The 24,343-nt window shown below is 48.0% G+C and overlaps 2 protein-coding genes and 1 long non-coding RNA gene across 4 annotated transcripts in view; 2 read left to right on the plus strand and 1 right to left on the minus strand.

The window, feature by feature from the left end:
• LOC135829600 (uncharacterized) overlaps positions 1 to 24,343 on the minus strand; it is a 373,880-nt gene that overhangs the window by 229,903 nt on the left and 119,634 nt on the right. Inside the window, exons 1-2 of one of the 2 annotated variants that reach the window (XM_065341995.1) lie at positions 19,301 to 19,546; positions 4,780 to 4,831 (exon numbers count right to left, since the gene is read on the minus strand). The exons of the other annotated variant lie outside the window; for it this stretch is intronic. Of the exons in view, the coding sequence (XP_065198067.1) occupies positions 4,780 to 4,786 (7 nt within the window). The 5' untranslated portion in view covers positions 4,787 to 4,831; positions 19,301 to 19,546. Of the gene's footprint in view, positions 1 to 4,779; positions 4,832 to 19,300; positions 19,547 to 24,343 lie in introns of those variants that run through there. 2 annotated transcript variants of the gene reach the window in all.
• On the plus strand, positions 9,681 to 10,924 carry LOC135829562 (uncharacterized). The gene is made up of 3 exons (XR_010555857.1): positions 9,681 to 10,085; positions 10,178 to 10,338; positions 10,871 to 10,924. It is a non-coding gene; the product is annotated as an uncharacterized LOC135829562 (long non-coding RNA).
• Positions 19,723 to 23,743, plus strand: LOC135829669 (uncharacterized). The gene has a single exon (XM_065342057.1). The coding sequence runs from the start codon at positions 20,185 to 20,187 to the stop codon at positions 23,203 to 23,205; it is 3,021 nt and encodes a 1,006-aa protein (XP_065198129.1). The 5' UTR covers positions 19,723 to 20,184; the 3' UTR covers positions 23,206 to 23,743.

The following is a 24,343-nucleotide window of genomic DNA, read 5'->3' on the forward strand; positions in this document are numbered from 1 at the left end:
AGCTAGCAGCAGAGCCGGAAAACCCTGAGTCACTTTCAGACATTTCGGGGCTGTCCAGGAGGAACTGAGACTTCTGCAGCAGAGAGGCCTGAGAATCTGGAACACACAGAAGGGCAAATTGGAAAAGTCACATTGGAGCAGTCACTTGTGCAAAGAGTTTGAAATCTTCTCTACTGATGTTCTGTGAATTCAGGTCACCAGTTATGGCAACTAAAGTCAGAGAGAATGTGTATGAGTAAAGTCACACACAAGAATTACTTCCTCTGTGCAGAGAGTGCTCGATACCCTCATATCTCTTTCTCTCTCTCCCTCTCCCTCTCCATCCCCCTCCCTCTCCCTCTCCATCCCCCTCCCCTCCCCCTCCCCTCCCCTCCCCCTCCCCTCCCCCTCCCCTCCCCCTCGCCTCCTCTCCCCTCCCCTCCCCTCACCGTCCACATGCACATTGTAGATAACAGGTACACATGCTTCCAAGGACATAGACATAGTGCTTACCTGGACTGGTATGAGCCATACTTGGAGCTGACACATAGTCAATATGCCTGGACATTTCCTCCGTGAATGCTCTGCCAACATTGCTTAGTAGTGTCCTCTTGGCTTGCGGCTCCAGAGGCAGTGAAGAAAAAACTACAGCAGCTGCTGCCAACTGTGCCGTGTTTTCAAGGTGGACTGACGCTGGTTGCTGTGTACTCTGCTGCAATGCAGTTCCTCTCCTAGCAGCATTACCATCAGCTGTAAAGCTGCCAGTGCTAGTGTTAGCTGAGCTGGCAATGGGATGTGTTGGAGTGGCTTGGGTGGATGCACTCATACAGGTCTGGCTAAGACCAAATGTAGTCTCTGCCGTGGTAGAAGGACCTGACATTGATGATGGTGATCTACCAGTGGAGGAGCAAGCTAAGGCTGCACCGGGCTGCAGAGCAATAGGCGGTCGTGCACCTGCCATAGTACACAAACACACAGACATGTCCGCATCCACAAACGGATTATATTATTTCAGGCTGCATACATTATATGAGCATGAAAACACTCAAACATCAAATTCCATTGATTAAGAATGCTTCCATGGTGATTGGCTGGTGCCAGGACACCTCAGTTCATACCATTCTGCGAAATCGTTCAGGTCTATTTCTCATTCACCGTAAAGCTGATGAAACAGGATGTAGAAACTGTATGGATGGCAGGGGTGACCTGTACACAGTCTTACTATCCGTACAGTATGACATGCAGCAGCTATTGCTATAGCCAACCTAACTCATCGTGAATGATAAAGCTGTGGGCCGTGATCAGTTTACTCCAGGCCTTAATTCTTGTTTTTCATTGCCAGTGCTGCCAACCTTCCGTATTTTTATGTATGGGTATGGAAAATCACTCCTTCGTCCGCAGTACGGAATTTGAGCAAAATGGTACTGAAATTTGAAGAGGATCGACCAGCTACAGATATGTATGTAGATGCATGGTGAGTGCAAGCTGAGCGATGAGTATCCCTATGCCATAGCAAGTGCATACCATGCTTCGACTACATGTAGCACAAAATATTTTGTCGTGGTACAGTCACACGTGCTTTGCTAGCAAATTCAGTCACCGACATGCATGTGGGTGTCAAAAAAGCACAATACAAGCAATGCACATGGTAGTACATCGGTAGCACGGACAAGCACTGAAAAACACGGAAAATCAGAAGTCGCAAAACAGACCGATTTGGTTCGCAGCACTGCATAACCATAGGAATTGATTTATCAGGTTCGTCTGACACACTCCTGGACTATTCCGAATTACACATAAATAATATAAAGTACACGGTAATACGGTTGTACTCCTGTTTCTGGCGTTCATTGCGACCATGACCATCACTGCAACTTCCCGTAACTTCTTACGTTGCTTCCTGTCGCATCCCCTTAGAATGTCAGCTAGGCAAAACTTACCTGAATAATGGCAATGATGAAGTGCTGGTACAGCTGATACTGTGGCTGTTGCTTCTAGTTTTGACTCTGCTGTTGCTCCATGCGCACGTTCTGGCATTGCCGTTCCAATTGGAAGCCTTGCCTGGAGTGATGCTTGAGGGGTTAATACAGTTGCTGATGAAGCCACTGCTAATGCTCCTTCCATTGCCACTGCTGCTGTTGCTGCTGCTCCTGCCATTGCCCCTGCTGCGGCTGCTGCTGTTGTTGTTGCTGCTGTTGCTCCAGCTGCTTCTCCTCCCTCTGCTCCTGGTCTTGCTGCTGCAGTTCTGCTTTTCATCGGTGGGCACAGTGGTGCTACTTGCTGTCCAAGTGGCGATGTACTCGTTGTCCCTGGAGTGGATTGATACGCTGCATATCCTGATGAGGGAGCCGCTGCTGTTGGGTGGTCTTCAGTTGGCATGGTTACAGTTGGGTCTGCACTGGTTGCTATGGTGTTGGCTGACTCTGGTTGCCCAACACTGGATAGTAATTCTGGTCAGGGGACAAAATGAATACAAAGAAGGAAAATAGAAAGCCCCACGGTCATGACATCATAATGATTATTCCCAAGCTTCAGAGAGTTGACTGCCACCGCCACGACTCACCGATACCAATGTCTAATCCGATACCACAGGACTGGCAGAAGCAGTTTCTTGATTCGTGTGGCCATACCCTAGCCTTTTTATACTTTGTGAATGATCTGCTGGCCACCCATTACCTAACCAGAACGGAAATACACTACAAGGCTAAAGAGACCAGCAATGGAAATCTTCTTCTGTGCTGTTAGTTGATAGAGCTTGTATTGTGTGCAGAACACAGGTATAAGGCATACACAGGGTAACATGCACAGACTGCTGATAATTCACAGAACGTTCACTACACTAATCAAAACAGCATCAAGTATCACCTTGCTCTGGGTTAGCTACAATACGAAGCATCTCCAAGTGTCGGTCAAAGTAGCCCATTTGGTGGATCACTGAACATAAGACCTGATAGGATTTTGTCTCTCCAGGGCAAAGTATTGAAATCAATTGTGCATTGTGTTCAGCCGTTCCCTTTTGGTCTTGTATCTTCCTCAAACGTTCCAGTTGGTCAAAGCTGATTAGTCCTTCTTTCTGAACTAGACGACGAAGCCGATCAGGGTCAACATCTTGTAACCACACGTGAATTTTGGAGACAAACTCCATAGTTTTGTATGGGTTGCCTACAGAGAACAAGGCCAAAAATCAAAGAGAAATGTGTCAGCTTCACAAGCACACAAATCACCACACGTGTATTTGCAATGGGAACTTGAAGAGCTGGACAACCCGCTACATCTATTTCATCACTTTTCGAATAGTGACAAAAAAGAATTCATTTTATGTGCGGTTTGTATGTAACATGTTTGATTTGGGCAGCAAGGTATATTTAGCCCTGGCACACGCTCAATATTGACATAGTGCTGTGAGTGGTGCGTGTGCATGGGTACGGCGTTGAAAGTACAACCAGTTGTGTGTCTGCATTTATGTTTGTGCACATGAATGTGTGTGTGTGTGCGCGCAAGCAGCTGCGAGTGTGTGTAGGTGGAGGTGTGCCTGCAGGCCTGGGTGTGTAGCCGTGGGCCTCGGCTAAGCCATACCTGGGTTCCTATTTTGAAATGGTTCTAGTAAGTATTAGAGTGTGACATTTTTCCTGGTGCTGCCCCGAGACCTGTTAATTAATGACACTAAGCTGAAAATATGATTTTCACAAGATTGGCCCGTATCAGGTTCTGCATCTCAGCTCTTCACTTGCAACCTAATGTCGTGACTAGCGACCAGCCTGGTACTACAGACCACTTTGCCAGGCACGGACGGACTCACATTCATATTAATTATGGTTGTGCGGTGCAAACCTCTAACTGAGGACCACCTGCCACTAAAGACCGCTTTCTCTGGCACCAAGGTGTGGTTGTTAGTCACAGGTTTTACAGTAGATATATTGGCAGACTGACAGGCTTGCCGACAGGTAGTGGATGTATTTACGGACAAGCAAGAGGGTGGGAAGTCTGACTGACAGATGACTGGATGGTTGGAGGGCTGGGTCTCTGGCTTCAGGGCTGGCTAGATTACTGGCTGGATGAATAGATAGCTGGCTATAGTGACGCATAGATAGAGGTATACAATGTACCTCGATGGATGAATGCATGGATGGAGGGATGGAGGGATGGATGGATAGACGGGTGGACTAGTGGATGGAGGGATGGATGGAGGGATGGATGGGTAGTTGGAGGGATGGGTGGATGGATAGATGGATTGATGGGTGGATGAAAAGATGAATGGATTGATGGATGAATGGATTGATGGATGGATAGATGGATGGATGGGTGGATGGGCGGATGGGTGGATGGGTAGACAGATGGGTGGGTGGATGGATAGATGGATTGATGGGTGGATGAATGGATGGACGGATGGATGGATGGTTGGATGGATGGATGGATGGGTGGGTGGTTTGTTAGATTAGTGGGTGGATGGATGGATTTATAGCTGGATTATTGGAGAGATAGATGAAGTGAATGAGTGAGGACATAATAGTATGAGATGGAGGGATGATGGCATGAAGGGCAGGAGCGTTGGAGGGATGATGGCATGAAGGGCAGGAGCGTTGGAGGGATGATGGCATGAAGGGCAGGAGCGTTGGAGGGATGATGGCATGAAGGGCTGGAGCGTTGGAGGGATGATGGCATGAAGGGCAGGGGCGTTGGAGGGATGATTAAACAGGCGGCCGGAAGGACAGATGAATAAATCGATGGGAACGATGATGGAATGCCTTAATGTGGGGAGGCAGATTGATTTTACATTCTCCCAACTTGAACTTTACTTACCTGCCATCTGTAAACCTTGCTTGGTGTTACATTCAATAAGCAGTCAATAGAACTGTAGAAAGATAGGGGAAGAATGCAAACAAAGACACAGCTAAGTGTTTTTTCTATGTCAATGCAGTGCTCAGAACAACAATGGGTTGAAATTCTTTACCAAGAAGGTGGAACGGTGTTTGGCTTGCAGCGTGACCTTCACGCTATACCATCATAAGGCGAAACAATTTATTTTTGACGTTAACATTATTCTGCCTGAGCAGGGGAGGGAGGGCACCTAGGTAGCCCTGGGTCGCTGGCTCTTCAGGCATATATTGGACATGTACAGTGCATGAAAAGGAGTCTGTAAAAAAACACCCTCTGGACCCCTTTGGGTATGTCCCTGCTGGAGATAGCACAGTTCAAAACTCCAGTTGCAAACCAAACCTCTTTCTGTACTCTTTGGCCAGACAAAGACAGGCGGATAAACAGACGTATAAAACGACAAGCAGCAAAGACTACAGACACTTTGTCAAGAACAAAGACAATGGAGACAGGCAGATGGCAAGAGATGGGAGGACAAACAGGCAGACAAGTGGAGAGAGCCCGATATCCTAGCTGCGTCCGTGGCCACGTTGTTTAATGCCTCGCTTGTCAATGGCACTGTCCCCACAGCCTTCAAACTCGCACACGTTATCCCGCTGTTCAAAGCTGGGGACCCGTCTATTCCCACTAACTTCCGTCCAGTGTCCCTACTTCCCATATTATCAAAACTCTTGGAGAAAGTCGTACAAAAGAAGCTAGCCCAGTTTTTGGACATATCTGGTACCCTCCCCACGACTCAGTTTGCATTCCGCGCAGGCCACTCAACGGAGGATGCCCTGGTACTTATGCCAAATCGTATTCTTAGTGCACGGGACAAGCGTTTGTGTACTGGCATATGCCTTCTAGATATGTCAAAGGCATTCGACAAGGTTCGTCATGAACGGCTACTCCAGGACCTATTCGATATCGGCATAACAGGGACAGCCCTAAAGTGGTTTTCCGCCTATCTGTCGGGCCGTACTCAGCGTATCTGTATTGGACGGGATCAGAGTGCCATTTCTGCACCATCCTGTGGCGTGCCACAAGGTTCTGTTCTAGGACCGATCCTTTTCAGTATCTACACCCGCGAAGTTCCAACCATAGCTAACCAGTCTTCATCAGTTCAATTTGCCGATGACATTGCGCTGATCAGCAGCAGCACATCCCTGGACACGGTATCTGCTACGCTATCGGCCTCGGTTTCTGCACTTGCTGACTGGTTGCAGACCCGTGGTCTCATTTTGAATGCAGCCAAGAGCCACGTGATCCCTGTATACCCCAACAGACAGCCTCAGCAGCCCCAGCATACGATCAATGTAAACTGTCATGAAACGCCGATTCCTGTCGTTACTGTGGCCAGGTATCTTGGAGTGCTCCTCGACTCGGATCTGTCATGGACGCCCCATGTTGATCGCTGCACCGCTCGACTGGCCCAGAAGATCGGAGCACTATGGAGGTTGCGTCGCTGCTTGACTCATCAGAGCCGAGTTCTCTACTTTAAAGCGATCATCATGTCTGACCTGATGTACGGATCCAATGCGTTTTCCCCGCTTCTTACTGCCAACCAATTGGATCGGCTACAAGTCATGCAGAATCGGGCGGCAAGGGCGGTTTTCGGACTCTCGCATCACACCTCCGCGCGTACCCTCCTGCTGCAATTGGACACCTACAGAGTATCCGAGATATTCAGGCAGAAGTTCATCGGTCTGGTCTGGAGGTCTCGGAATGAGCACGCAAGTTCTGAACTGCAAGCCCTCCTAGTTCCTTCGTCAGCTGGCCCAACTAGGTTGCACTCCACCATGGGTCTGCGCCAACCGCCAGTTTCCACCAGGTTCGGCAAGGGTTGCCTCGCGTTCCGGGGCGCCCAGCTGTGGAACACATTACCCAGCGATGTACGTGCCATCTCCACGCTCCGCCAGTTCCGCGCCAGCATGATCCCGCACACACTTACTGGCCTTAGTACCTAGAGTACCAAACGTCCTGTTTGATGATCAGCTGGCTTAGTTTTTCTCCACCTCTATCCTAATTACATCAGTCCCCAATTTCATTTATTACTGCTTTCTATCTGCATTCGCCACCTTTTCATTGGGCAGATCTGCCCGTTTGGTTTGCGAATTAAAATAAACACAACAACAACAACAAGAGAGAGAGAGAGAGAGAGAGAGAGAGAGAGAGAGAGAGAGAGAGAGAGAGAGAGAGAGAGAGAGAGAGAGAGAGAGAGAGAGAGAGAGAGAGAGAGAGGGAGGGAGGGAGGGAGGGAGGGAGGGAGGGAGGGAGGGAGGGAGGGAGGGAGGGAGGGAGGGAGGGAGGGAGGGAGGGAGGGAGGGAGGGAGGGAGGGAGGGAGGGAGGGAGGGAGGGAGGGAGGGAGGGAGGGAGGGAGGGAGGGAGGGAGGGAGGGAGGGAGGGAGGGAGGGAGGGAGGGAGGGAGGGAGGGAGGGAGGGAGGGAGGGAGGGAGGGAGGGAGGGAGGGAGGGAGGGAGGGAGGGAGGGAGGGAGGGAGGGAGGGAGGGAGGGAGGGAGGGAGGGAGGGAGGGAGGGAGGGAGGGAGGGAGGGAGGGAGGGAGGGAGGGAGGGAGGGAGGGAGGGAGGGAGGGAGGGAGGGAGAGATTGAGAGAGAGACCAGACACACACAGAAAGACACAAAGAGAGATAATGACTGACAATGACAAGCAAAATATCAAATTGATGAGATATCAATATTCAGTTGGCTGCAGATCAGCCCCTCACTGGTCAAGATAGGACATTCTGTAGCAACATGAAGTAACATTGATCCCCCACCCTAACTAATGCTAGGCCACTGTTTCTCCACGGCATCAAGGGTCGAAGCTAAAGTCTGCGTACTGTAAGCATACAAATTGTCGGGGCTGCAAAATGTCGGCAATTCATGATTTTCGACATTAGTAGTAGTAGTAGTATTCTTTTATTTATAGTGGAGAAACCAAAACAGGCAGATGCCTAATAACAATGGACCCACAGGGACATATTTTCGGCACAGTAAAAAAAATAAAAAAATTATAGTGTCCGTTCCCAAAGGGAACTAACGACGGTCGCTAACACCCGGTAAACCCTAGCGGCAGATGCAGATGCAGATTTCGGCACAGGGTTACCACTATACTACTACAAAGCCGGTGTTTAAATTTTCATCGGCGTTTTAATTTCGGCGATTTGGATCGATGCCGAACGAGAGAGCTTGGAAGCTCAGGGCCCTACGCTATGCTTTTTTGCCTTGACGGCCTAGGCAAAAAAAACATAGGGATGTTATAAATTTTTCGAAGTAGTGGTTGCGACTTCGGCGATGATTTGTAAGAAAGGTTTGCTCCCCACACCGGAGCTCGCGCTATTCCGCCGACTTTACTTGACACTTGACTGACTCACGACTGCCATCCAGAGCACACGAGAAGTCCATCGAACCTTCGACTCGGCAAACCTGCAAGAAAGCACCACTCCCTGCTCAATACACAGTGTTTCGGGGAATTCACCCCTCATCAGTTGAGCTTGAGTAGGCTGAGGAAGATTGTGCCTGAAGAGCACCACTTATATAGTGCTCTCCAGGCACAAACATCACCAGGGATACAAACTTAACAGAGACGCTCCGCTTCCAGCGCGACAAACACCTCGTGAACACCAGATAGTAGCGTGAGTCAGTGTCGCTCCTGGACGGTGAGACAGACGTCGAGGACCCTCGGTCATTCGCAACGCTGTCACCTCCAAACCAACTAGTCGCAAGCCCATATATATATAAATTTTTCATTTCTCCTATTTTTTCAAGAAATAACCTGGGATTCGAACCCGCACTATCGCCCTGCATGCATCCCCCGATACACTTCCCATACATGCTAATTCTTCCAAGTTGCTTCACGTTATGATCTTGCATTTGAAAGCCCTATTTGAATATGGTGGCCAGCTGTTTGTGGCCAGCCGTCTTTGATGGTACGGTACGGGATAGGTCCGGTCGAGGGTAATACGACACCGTCTACCACCTTGATGACCTAGGCAAAAAAGCATAAGGATGTTATATATTTTCAATTCTCCTGTTTTTTATCAGGCATAACCTGGGAATCGAACCCGCGCAATCTCCCTACATGCATTACCCGATACATTTCGCATTCATACTCATTCTTCCAAGTTGCTTCACGTTATGATCTTGCATTTGAAAACCCTATTTGAATATTGTGGCCAGGTGTTTGTGGCCAGCTGTCTTTGATGGTACGGTACGGGACAGATACGGGATAGCGCCAGACAGAGGTCCGTCCGCCACAAACACCAAATTAAAGCAGTGTGGACCCTGGCTAGTGCCAGACGTTACTGAAGTAACGTCTTCTGCATAGCTACGGGAATAAAGCCGAAATCCAAATCGCCGAAATAAAGCCGAAATTAAAGGGGAAGTTAAGCCTAAAATCAAATTTTCACCAGTTGTTGTAGTTGCTGTAGCCTTCGGGGTGCTGAGTCGAATGGTCTTGGTCCGAGGCAGCTGATACCCTTCCTTCCGCCTTATTCGCAATCGATTTTGCCGCTTCCACCGAAACTAGGTGACTCCACCCTACTAGATGGGGATTTGTATGCAAAATGTCACTAAAAGCACCATTTCGTCCTTATAAAAGCACGTATGACCGCGTTTGGCGCATATGTTGTGTAGTCTTTTTGGGTGCTGAGTCGACTGGTTTTGGCCCGAGAAGGCTGCGATGTAGCATTCGGTGCTCTGTCCCAATCGAACAAGGTGGAACAAGTGGTCACATGCTCATGCGTACACAAGTCGTCTGGTCACCGTGCCTGCAGGCTACAACTTTCACACCAAGGTTCAACTCGATTCACAGGAACGCGCCAAACAGGCTAATGGGGCTGTTAAGTGATGACGTCACAGTTCCTTCGATACGCATAACAACGATCCCACTGGGGACAAACAAAAGTAGCGTCGTCTCCACCGAACCAGTTGTCAGTGGCAACATATAGGAATCGTGTACATTTCTTCGTTTCTTCTTTGCTGTTTTCAGTGAGTGTTTTGTTTTCTCTTTGTCCTTGATCTCGACGATGTTGTCGTGCTCATTACCTTACTGAGACGTCTCTTGTGACTGTAGCCAGTGTCACGGAGGATTTTATTGGCGTGACAAGGTAGATCGCCGAGATCGAGCGTGAAAAACGCTCTGCATTAGTACCTCCTGTAGAATGTTTTCTGGGATGGCGTATCCATGGTCAACAAAACCAAGGTGCAAGACAGCATGAGAGATCGTGTAAACGATGTGAACTCCAAAAGGTAAGCTCCTGAACATGTGGAAAGATATAGGTATTTACAAACTCTCTCTTCATCCATCGATTGCCGCTATGCATTGCATTTTGTCTTCACAGATAATCTGGCCAAATTTATTGTAACTAGAGAGTGCAATCGTGCTTGGGGCCCATCCCAATGTCATCACATGGCTGTGGTGACTAGTGTATATCTGGGAGAATTTTTCCTCGACTGATACGGAGTGCAGGTGGATCGATTATGAGAAATGCGAACATGTGAAGTAAGTAACTAGTTGTGTCGAACAAATGTGCAATAAAATAAAATTTACTTTACAGTCAAACATACACTGTAGATGTACATGTAACATCATGATAATGATTCCATCTTCATTGTCCCGCAACTGGTACACCATACGCACCGAATACATGGTGTGTGTGTGCGCGCGCGCAAGCGTGCGCATGTACATGCACACACTCTCATGCGTGGCTGAGTCGGCCAGATGAACAGACCATGCATTTGCACGAGGTGTCCGTAATGTCATTGGAATGCTGTACTTTATGACTTTATTCCAAAAGAGTATGTCTTGCCCCTGACGAATGGAGTTGTGTCTGTGCTCAGCGGGTATCGGGCTATGACGCAACACTGCAATCAGCGCTGCGATTAAAAGAGCACTGCATGGATTATTTTGACTAACTTCCTTTGCGTTTACTTGGTTGAGCCCGTGGTTTCATTTCTGTGTTCTGTCATGATTGGCCTCTGGAAATAATCAGAGTGGATGTCATTTTGCCATATATGTGTGCCTTGTGCGACAGGTTCAAGGCTAGATGCACTTCAAATTCGGCGTGCAATCTCAGCGTCTAGGACCTGATGAAGTCTTGGTTGGATGATTATTCAAGCCTGACACTACTCGACACACCAAAGTACATGTCAATGTAATTTTTTCAGAGCTGCACTATTTACGTGTTGATGCTTACTTCGGTGTTAGCGTGTTTCCCCCGGATTGTTTCTATCATCATGATCGTGTGTTCTTGGGCTGAGCGAGCACATGCACAAGTGTGCAGCTATAACCCTGTGTATCTTTGGTTACACTTTGTTCTGCAATGCATGTACCTTGTAACATTATGTGCTTGCACTGATTTGTCTGGCCTGCGTATTTCAAGACTATTCAGTGCATTAGACCCAGGTTTGTTTGGTTGCCGGATGATCTCTTGTTGCGTCGCTCTGTATTTGTATTCATCAATTTTCGGGCTTGAGAATTGAGCTGTTGTGTGGTTCCCAATATGAAAACATCATGCTGGTGCTCTGTGTTTCGATTATCGACTGTCGGAGCAGTCATGCATTTATTAGCAGAACGGTCAATACTGTAGTCTTTTCACGTGTTTGTCTTTTCGCCGGGGGTATTAGCGGTAACGCTGCACACAGAACGGCAGTGTTGCATCACTGGACGACCCTGCCTCTGCATCTGACTTAATTTCCCCAGGATCTGGTGCAGTTACACCAGACAGCCACTTCCTGTAAACACGCAAACAGCAAAAGAAGAGATCCCGCAAATCAGGAAAAACCATTGTGGAAAATATAGAGTAGATCATACAACATTCAATAATCTGGAGTAATTACAGTGAGACAAACACTTCAAACAGTGCTCTCTCTCTCTGTCTTTCTCTGTCTCCATCCTTCCAAAAATACCCTATGACAATTCCTTAGAATTATTTCATTTTATATTCTTAGGACATCATTCAGAACATAATAAATTCTTCCATGGGTCTTCAATCACCACAGAGGGCGAAAATATATCTAAGTCATGCAGTTCACGGGAGGTGCGAGCTGTCATGGATATAGAAGCTGATATTGTGCCAGCGTGAGGGCAGAGACAGAAAGAAGACACTGATTTCTTGAACAACTCACCTATATATAATCGAATCCACAAGGAGCGCTCATACTTTGATCCATCAGGACGCGAAACATCTTCAAAGCACTCTCAAACACGGAGTTTTACTGTGGGCAGCCAATTCCACAGCCATCATGAAGGCACTCGACGACTACAGGAGTTTTGTAGAGGAAAGAACAAGGAGTAAAGAGCGACAACAATCGCTTGAAGAAAAAGCAAAGAAAAACTGCTGTCTCTCCAGTCATTTAGATGCTGTTGCCCTTGACATCTGGTTCCATCCAGAGGACGCGACTTTTGTTTGTCCCCAGTGCTCTCCGTTGCTATGCGTATCGAAGGAGCCGTGACGTCACACTTAACAGCCCCATAAGCGCTGTGCACATAACAAAAGCCATGATCGCACAGAGAAAAGCAAAACCGATTTATTGGGACCTCGGGAGGGGGTGATAAGATAAAAATGTTGAGCGCCCTTTATATGATTACGCTCGGCTTGACTGTCTTTCTGCTTGAGTCTTGAGTCAAGTAAGCTTGTTGTTGAGCAGTGAATGAAACGTGGCTTGTAATTACTAGTGTAGTTTCTATCTACACGATGTCAGAGATAGAGTTTTCTTCTGAACCCGGGGTCATTTATGCAGGCTAGGAACAATGTTCTGCTAGGAAAGCAGGGAAACATGACCTCGACGAAGGCAGGAAAGATCAATAGGTAGGCTTCGCTCTACGTAATTACATACGGAAATAACGTAGCAACTGCACGTGATTTTCATATGTAAAACCAGCGTTGTTGGGTTTCGCACTACGTGATTTTCCACGACTGTGAAGCATGCTTTTTCTGTGTCGGAGACGTGTTGACTGCATGCGTGCACCGCATGCACCAAGAACCGAAACCACATTGCCCATGTACTTTTTGATGTGTACCTTATGTTTTGCGCGGCTTGAACATTGCGAAGGATAAATCCGGAAAAAGGAAACAATTCAGCAAGACTTAGTCCTACGGAGGACCGCACCGACGAGGGATTTACGTAGGAAAGTTGCACTCACTCCCCGGCACGTATGGCATACGGATTTTCATGCGTAATTTTGTGCGAAACCTCCCTGTTGTCTTATGAGCGAGATAAACTCCTGCACCAAACGCTGCCCGAATCGGCCTTTCTTTTAGCGTGAAGCACAGGAGACGCACTGATCACTCCTTCATCTGGAGAGCACTCGCATCGTTCTTCTCCATTTTGCCGATTTATTTATTTATTTATTTATTCAACATCTTATGGCTTCCGATGGCAGCCAAAACGGGAAGATGTGGGTGATAGCCAACCATGGTAAAAGAAGGAGAAGATTATATACATGAAAAGGAAACAGCCAAAAAGCTATATTGATTAGTTTTTACTTGCAAGTATTATTATTATGGTGCACTCAGTCATCAGCAGGCCCTCAGATTCACTTTAAATTCTTTCAATGATGCAGAAGTCTTCACTGAGTCGGGAAGTTGTAGCCATGCACAGTAGCCCTGGAAGAATGGCGATCTTGTGAATTGCGTTGACTTGGCCTTGGGAAGAGACATTTTGTTTCTGGTTGAGCGGCCCGAAACTAACCAGTTATAAGGCTTTATATGTTCAGGAACACAACCCAAGAGCATTCGATGAACCAATATACAGAGGCAAGTTAGTCGGCGTTGCTCTAACGGAGTAGTCTGAGCTAATAAGTACAACTCGTTGGAGGGAAAGGAATGGTTTCTTCGAGAACAAAATTTTTAGAACTTTCTTATGATGAACTTCAATGGAATCGGATAAGACATTAGCTAGGCCACACCAGGCTGTGGCAGCATATTCAAACAATGGAAGGAGATAAATTTTATATACAGTCGACCTACCCTTATAACGATATTTGCGTCACACCAAGAAATATTGTTATAAGGGTAATATTGTTATAGGGGTAACTGGTTCATTTCATACACATACGTCATAATTCATGGATAATTCATGGATTTTGTTCTTTTTTACACTCTTCATAGCATAACAAATTAACATACATGCACATTATGTGCACAGCAAGGTGCCAACTGATGCCCCATTGCATTTCACCATGTCCCAACGACTTATCAAGTGAAGCTTGCCCTACCTGGATAGTAGGCTCTACATATTCCCTGCTAGATATTGTTATAAAATGGAAAATGTCGATTGGTCAGCCCATTTTATATCGTTATAGGGGTAATATCGTTATAGCAATATTGTTATAGAGGTAAGGCATTGTATACACAAGTCAATGGAGTGATTTGGTTTGCCAGAAAAATATCGTTATAAGGGTAATATCGTTATAGAGGTTATCGTTATAAGGGTAGGTCGACTGTATAGCGGAACGGCGCGGAATAGAGAGATGTTTACAATGACTTTTAATATAGCCAAGAGCACGGCTGACTTTATTACAAATCTAATCTACATGAGCCGACCAGGACATGGATGAATCGAACATTACCCCTAGGTGTTTGTGCTCCTTTACCGTCTGAATTTCTGTGGGTGAATTGGGAAAGGTGAACTTAAACATTGAGGCAGAATCTGTTAGAAACAGTACTCTGGTTTTTGAAACGTTTGCCTGAAGCCTCCAACTGGACATCCAGGTGACAATCATATTTATCGCGTCTTGCAACTCTGACTCAAGCTGTTTGACAGTTTTACAGTGGCGCAAAGCAGCTGTATCGTCAGCAAACAATGACATTCCAGAAACATGACTTGGTAGATCATTAACATACAAAACAAAAAGCAATGGTCCAAGAATTGAGCCCTGAGGCACCCCGACAGCACGGGTAGCTTTGGAGAGTCTGCTCCCGACACGGACACAAACTGGCTTCTCCCAGAAAGATAGCTCTCTATCCACTTCAACGGTGTGTCAGAGATGTTAAATATGACTTGAAGCTTCCTCAAGAGACCTCTATGCCACACTGTGTCGAACGCCTTGGCAAGATCGAAGAAGCAAATGCCCGTGTACAACGTTTCTGCTCTTGCTCCGATAATGTCCTGTACAAGGCGAGTCAGCTGCAGTGAAGTTGAGTCTCCACGACGAAAGCCAGACTGAGCAGGGTGAATGGCAGGGGCAACATGGCTATACAACTGATCATAACATATTCGTTCACATAATTTTGAAATGCATGATAAGAGAGAGATTGGCCTGTAATTTCCAGGAGTAGCTTTACTACCTTTGCCCTTAAATATCGGCGTTATTTTGGCCACTTTCCATGCCGATGGAAACTTCCCTTTTCTGAAAGACAAATTAAATAGAAGACATAAAGGATATGATAATGATGGTGCTAGAGCCTTAACAACTTCATTGGAGATGCCGTCCATACCAGGCGATTTGTTAAGCTTAAGCTTCGCAATAGCTTTGCGCACTCCAGCTGTGGTTATTATCGGAGCACGAAACGCATTCGGGAGGCAAGGGTGTTGGTTTAAGGACGGCAATGGTATGCGTGGGTCGTCAACAACCGCCACTGATGCAAATTGCTCGTTCAAAGCTGCAGCTTTAGCTGCAGGGTCTGCTGCCAACTTTCCATTTGATGCGAGGTCAGGTATTCCAGGGCTATTTCCCGAAGATTTCAGCATGCGAATGAATTTATGTAATGAAGGGTGATTACTGGTATCGCAAATCAGGACCTGCAGCTTTCGGATATACTCCCGGTGACATTTCCGGGACAGCGACCTCACAATATTTCGTTGCTTTTTATACAAATATTTGTTGACAGGACTTGGGTACTTCCTACTCCGACTGTGAAGTTCCGCCTTGTGACGGATAGCACCTTTCAATTCCGCATTAATCCAGGGCGGAAGTTGTTTCGACAGGCGTGATCTCCCTGTATCCCTGATAGAGCAACGCTCATAGTGCTGGACACTAATGTGCTGCGTAAAGATGCGGTCTAGAACAGTCTGAATATTTGCAAGTGATTCGTCCACATCTGACGTAACAACCGTATGCCAGGCAACTGCCGCTAGATCATCATTAATACCCGCCCACGTGGTAGGTGTCACTCTCTTAAAATTGTACTTACGGGCAGAAGATGACTGCACAAAATCCCTGGATGAAGCACAAGAGGGAAGCGGGTCCATGGGGATATCAAACTGGCATGAAACGAGGAGGTGATCCGATGCACCCAGAGCAGAGGCTGTGTCTATGGACGACACTAGTTGGCTACGATTGCTGAAGATGAGGTCCAAGCATGCCTGGTTGCCTGAAGGTGCGGTGTGCGTGTTTGTGGCGACCAGTTGTTGAAGACCAAAGCAGCCAAACTCTCGTTGTATTGCAGCACCAGCAGGGCATGTATGGTCTGTTGAGCACCAGAGGCTGTTTTTTCCATTCAAATCTCCAGCAATGATGACGTGAGAGGACGATACAGGAATCATCCTGAGAGAATCACCAATCATGTCGCAGTAAGTTAGCGAGTTATGTCCGAGCTCCTGGTTGAAGGCGGTCGATACGTACAGCAAACGACAATTGGTTCAGTACGGCTTGACCTGGGCGTGAGCTGGACCCATACAGCCTCACACATAGGACGGAGTAGATCCGGGCGATATCGTATGGATCTAAAACGGTGTTCTAGAACAAGGATTGCAACACCACCGTATGCCCGGGAGGTGGTGCCAGACTTCTTTTCACAAGGCGGTCTGTCTCGCCGATAGGTTAGGTATCCCGGAATACAGAAAGGTATAGTAGGCTCTAGCCAAGTTTCAGTTAAGCAAATCACATCAGGGTGGTGTTGTTTTGACGATTACGGACAATTCAGCATGTTTATTGACAATTGAACGGCAGTTTGTTGTATACAATAGGAGCTTCTCGAAGCTAGTCTCCTTCACTTGCTCGGCTGGATGACGCAGAGGAGCATACGGCCTGGCATTGGGGTTAAGGCTAGAACAGACACAGGATTCGGGGAAGAAGAAGAATGGCGCTGCATCTGGGTTCAACGAAGCCACGGAAGGAGAGAGCAGTCACTGAGCAGCGATGTCCGCAGACACCCCCACCCCGTCACTGAACCTCCATGGCCGAACAGCATGCTGAATAGTCTCCGGCCAGAAAGGGTCACCCATCACCCGATTGGTGGTCTCCTCAGGTACGGTAAGTCTTGCGTAGGAGGTGCCAAAGTACCGCGATGTGGCTACGGAGCATGCAAGCACCTCTACATCTCGCTCTTTACACCAGTTGACAATAGATGTTGCCTCACAGCCAGGAGTGATATTGCCGATGAAGAAAACCTTCCTCCGGGTTCGCACGGCTCCGGTTAGCACGTTCGGAGAGGTATTAACGGGTGTGGGCTTTTGATAGGCAGAAGTGACAGTCCTGGTCAGGGCCTCATTACGGGTGGTTGAAGCGGCAGCAGTCGGGGCTGTGTCAAACTTGTTGCGATGTCGCCGCCGATTGACATCCCGCCAACCGGAAGCAGTAGAACTACCGGCCCCAGGACCAGTGCGAACAGAGTCAGGACGAGCAGATGCAGCAGCAGCAGCAGCAGCACAAGAACCCACAGTCCCCTGCAGAACAGCGCTATACGGAGGCTGAACTCGAGAGCGGGACTCCACCGGCAGAGGCCTAGAAATGGCTGGGGGTGGTGAGGAAGCAGGCTCCTGCGCATGAATACGAGATTCAGACTCTGAGGCATAAACGTCTTCCTTGAGAGATCCAAGTGAAGCAAGACGGAGAGCCTCTACTTCACTCTCGAGGTGTATGACTCGTGAGTCCAGACTTGCTACAACAGACGCCTCCCGTCGCCTATCAGCTCTCATAGCCGCCAGCTCAGCTGAAACGCAACCCACAGCATGGACCAATTCATCAAATTTGCCCGTGACGACGCTATCAAGACCAGACTGCACAAGGGACGGTAAAACACCAATGCCAGCTTTCCGAAGCTGCGGTACCAGCTCTGCACGAGTCAGGCCGTCCGGTGCCCGAACGTTATGGCCCTGGGCAACGGCACGGAGTTGCTCAAACGTGAGCACCGCCAGGTCCAGCTTCGAGGTGGTGTCCATGGCAGTATCCACGCCAACACACAGTTCACGCCCAGAGGCGATGCACTCTACCCAGCACTTGACAGCTCTGATGCACGGAGGCCAGGACCAGCTCCAGCACAGCCCAGGAGAACGCAAGGCAAGGCGAGATACACAACCACGGAACAGCAAATGGCCAGCCTGAACAAAGCTAAACAGCTGCCTCCAAACTACAATGGACCAGTCCACAATACCTCTATCAAAATTCAGCAGGCAAAGCCCAACACACCACAGAATGTAAAGGGCTACAGCAGGGACCAACAAACTCCCAAAATGCCAACTCAAACACCTGTAAAGCAGAGTGCCAAATCGTCTACCAGCCAGCTCTTGCTCACAGTTTGACTTCATAAGATTTTTTTCATTTGTTCGTTCACCAACAATTGAAATTAAAGTTTCTCACTTGAACACTCTGTAGAGCTGTCGCTGTCGTGACAAGGCCGTGTATACTCCAAATCTACATGTAGGATGAAGAGTAACAGTTACTGCTGACAATGAAGTTTGCGCTCGTGGACAATACAACGCTGTGTGAAGTAAATTGTGATATCGCTATTCATTGTTACTTTTTACTACAATGAGTATTTTGCTCTCCAGATCTGACAATTATCGGCCTCATCTGCAATGGCTGCTCCTTCACAGTTCATCGCAGCACTCGGCAGCGCTCGCTCTTGACCGGCCCGTACGGCCAATTCTTCGGCAGAATACCGAGGTTCAGCCCCATACCGAGCTCATAAAGGTCAGCCATGGCTCCATCCTCACTCTCACATGGAATCATGTCTTCGGCGTCACTTGTACTACCAGTAAATACTATTGGTCGCTAAATCATTGAAATAGCATTGGCATTTCATGCACTCCTTTTGACTTACATGTACGTGTAGCCGCGCGCTGTGATGTTGCAGAGGGTATGTCGCGGCCGCATGAAGTCATGGTGCACCCCCCCCCCCCCCGAACCTCAGTTTTTCAAACGGGAATAATTATTATAATAATTATTATCAAGAACGCTTTGTGGGAGATACATGTACGTTGGACTAACAGGACAGGGCGTGAAAGCCCTCGCTATGCTTTGTTTTTACCTAGGTCATCATGTGTCGTATTCGAACTGATAGAAACGTCTTTGCAATACGATTTGAAACGGCTTTGCATAAACGTGTGCCCAATAATCGTATTGCAAAGGCGTTTCTATCAGTTAAAATAACACACATTATGAATCATCGACCTTGGTAAAATCAAAGCATAGCGAGGGCTCCTGGGCTTTCAAGCCTCTCGTTATTTCATGCACAAAGTGCAATTTTTCTCGCAGTTTTTTCTCGCCGTGCGAGCACAACCGGGTTACCTTAGCTTACCGCTGTTCCAAGCCAATTGTAAGCTAGAGCGCAAGACTCCAGCTGCGTGCCCGATTCACCCAACGAGGCTACCGTCACCCGGACAGATTGCCGAACTGCCGTCGATAACACAGCTTTGCGAACCTTGCAGACTTCGCCTACTTTCCAGCAACCCCAGGAGCGTCGGTATCAAAGCGGCATCATGATGATGACAGCCGCAAGGCCCACATGCACAGCCAATACAATTAATACAAGGGAAAAAAACTATTTCCACTTCTCTCTGGCCTAGCGACCGGTTGTGCCTTGGGGACATTTTTCGGACGGCGGTTGAACTGTCCCTTTGCTTTGGCTTTATTTCCTTTCCTTTGACGTAAGTATGCTACTAGTACTACTACATGTAGTACTAGTAGTTCAAAACTCGCGAAAAAGCGACATGAGGCCCCGGGTTCGAGTCCAGGTCAATCAACTGTGTTTTTTCAAATTTTTCAAATTTTTCGCTGAGAGCCTCAATTTCGCGATCCTCACCCACGTCTCAAACCCATCGATATTGCCTCGCCACGTCGCTCATACACCACTCAGAACACCCAGTCCCGGTGCAGCAGGTGCAAGAGAAAATGCTGACAACTCGATCGCTCGAACGATCTTCTTTCTCCGTTTCGTTTTCCTGTTGGAGCCGTTTCCAGTGTTGAGAGTTTGTTTGTTTTGAAGTCGTAGCGTAGGAGCTGGGTTCACCCGAGGTCGTTTTCCTAAGGCTGCTGCTGCTCTTCGTCCTGTTTTCCTGGGTTAGTTTTTAGTTTTCTGTGCTTGCCTTGCTGGTCTAGTTTCCAATTCTGCACAAATCTTGCTGGACCGACGTACTTTGCCTTAGACCAAGGCGCCTTTGTGATGCCAACTTTGCATTGAATATGGATCAACACGTGCAGTACCTTTCAGCTGTGTGCAGAATTGGTGGGGAGAGATTCTCGTCGCATGCCAAAAAAAACAAGCATGAAGCTCACGAATACTCCGTTGGCATACAGCATGTCTTTGAGTGCGATGTCACCAAGGATGAGGCACACATACATCCACGCTACATCTGTAGCCCTTGCCATCAAGTTATTTTACGTAGTGAGGAAAAGGGGTACAGGCACTGTGGTGGTGGCTGTGCAGGCAAACTTGTAGCTTGGGTGGCCCATGCAGAGCCAGACTGTACGTTCTGCAAGAACATGAAAAGTAGCAGCAAGGGTGGGAGGAAACCAAAAAAGAAAAAAATGCCTACATACAGTAGTACACAGCACTCTGCATTGTCTTCGTCGGCTTCCGCGGCCGCGTCAGCTTCCGCAGCCGCGTCAGCAGACGACAGTGCCACATCCACTGGCATTGATCTTGAAAGCATGCAGGTGCTTTTGGACATGGGGTCGCCTTCCTACAAAGCGAGCCAGGTGCTGTCACCTGATCGGTTTCAATTTATTTTCCCTTCTGTTACATGTAGCGTATGCCGGCACGTCGCCGACAATGCACTTACGACGCCTTGCTGTAGCAAGCTAGTTTGTGTGCCATGTGTTTGGGAGCACCTCAGCACTACGCGTACCTGCCCTTCTTGCATGTGTGACATGTATGCATCTGGAATGAGAAAGTTGTCATCATTTGAGCTGGAATGTCTTTCTCATCTGCCAGTGAGGTGTGACAATTACGTGTCCTCTCTTTCTGGCTGCCAGCACAGCATGAAACTGTTCTCATTGCAGACGCATATGAAGGTCTGTCCTTTCAATGCATACAGTGGCCCTGCCTGTGTGACCAGGTCGACTACTGTCGCAGATGTATTGACAGCGTCACCCAGCAAGCTTCGTGGGGAGGCAGCGGAGCATTTGACTACCCACTTGGTACAGTCAAAGTCCACTGATGGTAGGCTAGAGTTACGGACGGGTGGTACCCCTGCTTTGTATGTGCGTACAACGCAAGGTGGCAGTGCTGCTGTGTCTGTAAGGCAGATGCAGAGGAGGTCGGCAGAAATCCGACAGGCGAAAGAGGTAGTCTGTGGGGGCACTGTTGGTGTCGGTAAGCAAGATGCCTATGAGCTGCGTAGTATGGGTCAGATAGACCGTGAAAATTTGCTTAAATCTGCCGGTGTGTCTCCTTGTGCACCTTCATCTCATTCTGCCCTTGCTTTAAAAGCAGATCTGCACATGCCTTGGAACCAGCTGAGGAAACTGCGGAGGTGGCTCAAGTCCTTTGGGTGTGAGATTGAGTCGGAGAACACCATGCGGCAGCAGCTTGCGGCAGAGGTACCTGCATTTTATGCTTCCGAAATGTGCCCTTTCACTCTTCCGGGTGGTGATGTAGTTTCGTCACCAATGGTTGTGGCATGCAACCTCACAGAGATTGTCCTTTTCTTCTTGGACCAGTACGAGGAGGCTGGTATGCTTACCGACCATGGTGTTATCCCGCAGGATGAGATTTGGGTGAAGTTAGGGGGAGATCATGGGGGCGGGTCTTTCAAATTATCCTTCCAGGTTTGCAACATTCCTCACCCAAATGCTGTGAAAAACACCATCCCTATCCTTGTGTTCAATGCAAAAGATACCCCGGGCAACCTTTCCACTGCTTTTGCGTCACTTGTACAACACATTGACAGCCTTGCTGCAACCACATGGCAGAACAAGTCGTTTCGCCTTATTTTGTTTGGCGACTACGAGTTTCAAACGACTGTTTATGGCCTGTCAGGATCTGCAGGAGTGCATCCGTGTCTGCACTGCTTGAGTACAAAGCAACAGATACAACAGTGCCCCGCTGATTGGGAGCAGCAGCCAGAGCCACGCACGCTCGACACACTCTCACTTCACCATGGCCAATTTATGGCTGACGGTGGGCGCTTATCCAAAGCAAAGCATTTCTACAATGCCATACGTCCTGCTATGCTCTCTGTTCCTATTGATCATGTGTGCCTGCCAGCCTTACATCTTGATCTCGGAATCTATTTATGGGTCTTTGACTCCTTTGTCAAGGAGTGTAAGCACATTGATTTGAAAATGGCATGCGAGGTAGAAGTGAGTGAGGCAGATTCAGCTGCCTTTAAAAAGCTGATAGAAGATCAGAAAGAATGTAAGAAAAAAAGATTAGAACTGGAAGAAAAATCTAGTCAGCTTGCTGTCTTGACTGGCCAGATGCAATGGGTTGCTCTCCATTTTGGCAATCCGGAGCAGCAAAACAACCTCCAGGCTTTGGTTGGTAACCTCCAGCATGCTGCCACGCAAATGCAGCAGCAGGTCACAGCTCTGCAGGGTGACATAAGAAAACACGAGCAGACCCTCACAAATGCAAAGCTCGACAACGGGCCTTGCAACCAGTATGTTGAGGCTGCTTTACAAAAGCACAACATCTGCCGGCAAGTGTACCATGGGGGTTCATTTATTGGCAACCATGTCCACCACGCGCTTACAGACTCCGTCATCACTGACTTGACCTCATTCATTGCAGTTGTTGAGAAGCGTGCACCCTCTCTGGCTGCTGATGCTTCAGCTGTATCCAGCAGATACAAGCTGTTGTTCCAACAATACGCAAAGTGTCACGTCGCATTTTCCGGAACTTCAGCAGTCTCAGCAGAAGTTTGCGACCAGCTGCAGAGCGATATCGACAAGTTTATGGTGTCAGTTCGTAGGGAGATTGTTCCTCGTAGCCTTGGCCGGGTTACTCCAAAGCTGCACCTTTTGGAGTGTCATGTAGTTCCGTTCATGCGGAAGTTCAAAGTAGGTCTTGGGTTGCTTGCTGAGCATGGGGCAGAATCCATTCACAAAGAGTTCAACACCCTTCTTCTCCGTCATGGTGGCATTGTAGATCCTCTACAAAGGCTTCGAGTCACTGTCCAGCAGCACCTTATCGCAGCTCTCCCCAGTTTACGACCTCTGGTCCCAGCTCCTCGCAAACGAAGTAGAAAGGAACAGTCCTGAAATACTTTGTTTGCTCAGTTCAATTTTCAGTGTAGTGCGTTGATCGCGGGTGGTTGGTGGGTGAGTTGGCGTCAGTTCAAGTAAACGAACTGCCTCCAGCTTGCTCGTGAGTAAAGAGCAGAAAACTAACAACGAACTGGACCACCTGCTATCGTCAGCAAAGGAGAACAGCTACAGCCAGGTAATGTATCCATTATCTTTCTCTATCGTTATTATTTTATTCAAATCAGCTTCACAGTTTGGCGATTTCGCTGCATCTCTCATTGATTTGGCATCAGTTCGATCTCACAAACTGTTCACAGCTGGCCGGCAAGACGACGCGCGAGGCCAGACAACACAGGTACACCGAACAGGGCCGACTATTATCAGGAGAGAATAAAACAATTCCTTCAAACTTCATCTTCTCACTCGATGGATTTTGAAAAATTCCTGTTCGAAGGTACGATCGCTTGGCCACGCTACCCCACGCGTACATGTTACCATGGGATTCTGACGTACAGTACGCGCGTGCATACAGCGCGTGCAGTGCAAAAAAATCGACGCCATTTTGCCTGATGTCGCACTCGAAACAGCATCTACACATGGTACATGACAGAGTACAGAGTCAGTGTATACTATAATGTACACTGTAGCTGTACATGTAGTAGTAGCGCGACACTATCCTTCAACTAACAGTCAGTACAGACTCACTGTCTACATGGTCTAGCCTAGGTACTACGCGCAGCGAGTTTCTGTCAGAGAGTGCTTTTTTTTTATTACTCCGCTGCTGGCTTAAACGGGCGGGAACGGGTTACACCATGCATGCCCGTGATGACTGTGACAGTGAGTTTTCACCTTCGCTAATCATGGACATGGTGAACCCGGCCGGGCCATACCATCAAGAGTACAGTCATAACCCCATGTATGATGTAGACCTACCATGATGATTGTACTCTTGACCCATGGCCATGCATACTGCCATAGCATAGGCCACATGACATGGCCATACGTAGCAGAACGGGTAGATCTACGTGATTGTACGTCACCATGGTCACTACCGGATACCGCTATCATCCCACTGTCGTCAGGATAAGGAGTTGCAAACGATCTTCTCGACTCAAGTACTACTACTACAGTGCGTATCGGTTATAGTGTGGTC

This window comes from Sycon ciliatum, chromosome 13 (genome assembly GCF_964019385.1).
Source record: "Sycon ciliatum chromosome 13, ocSycCili1.1, whole genome shotgun sequence".
Classification (NCBI taxonomy): Eukaryota; Metazoa; Porifera; class Calcarea; order Leucosolenida; family Sycettidae; genus Sycon; species Sycon ciliatum.

What these genes read in the sequence shown, in the direction of transcription:
- LOC135829669 (XM_065342057.1), top strand. Translation starts at nt 20,185, where the DNA reads ATGGATCAACACGTGCAGTACCTTTCAGCTGTGTGCAGAATTGGTGGG.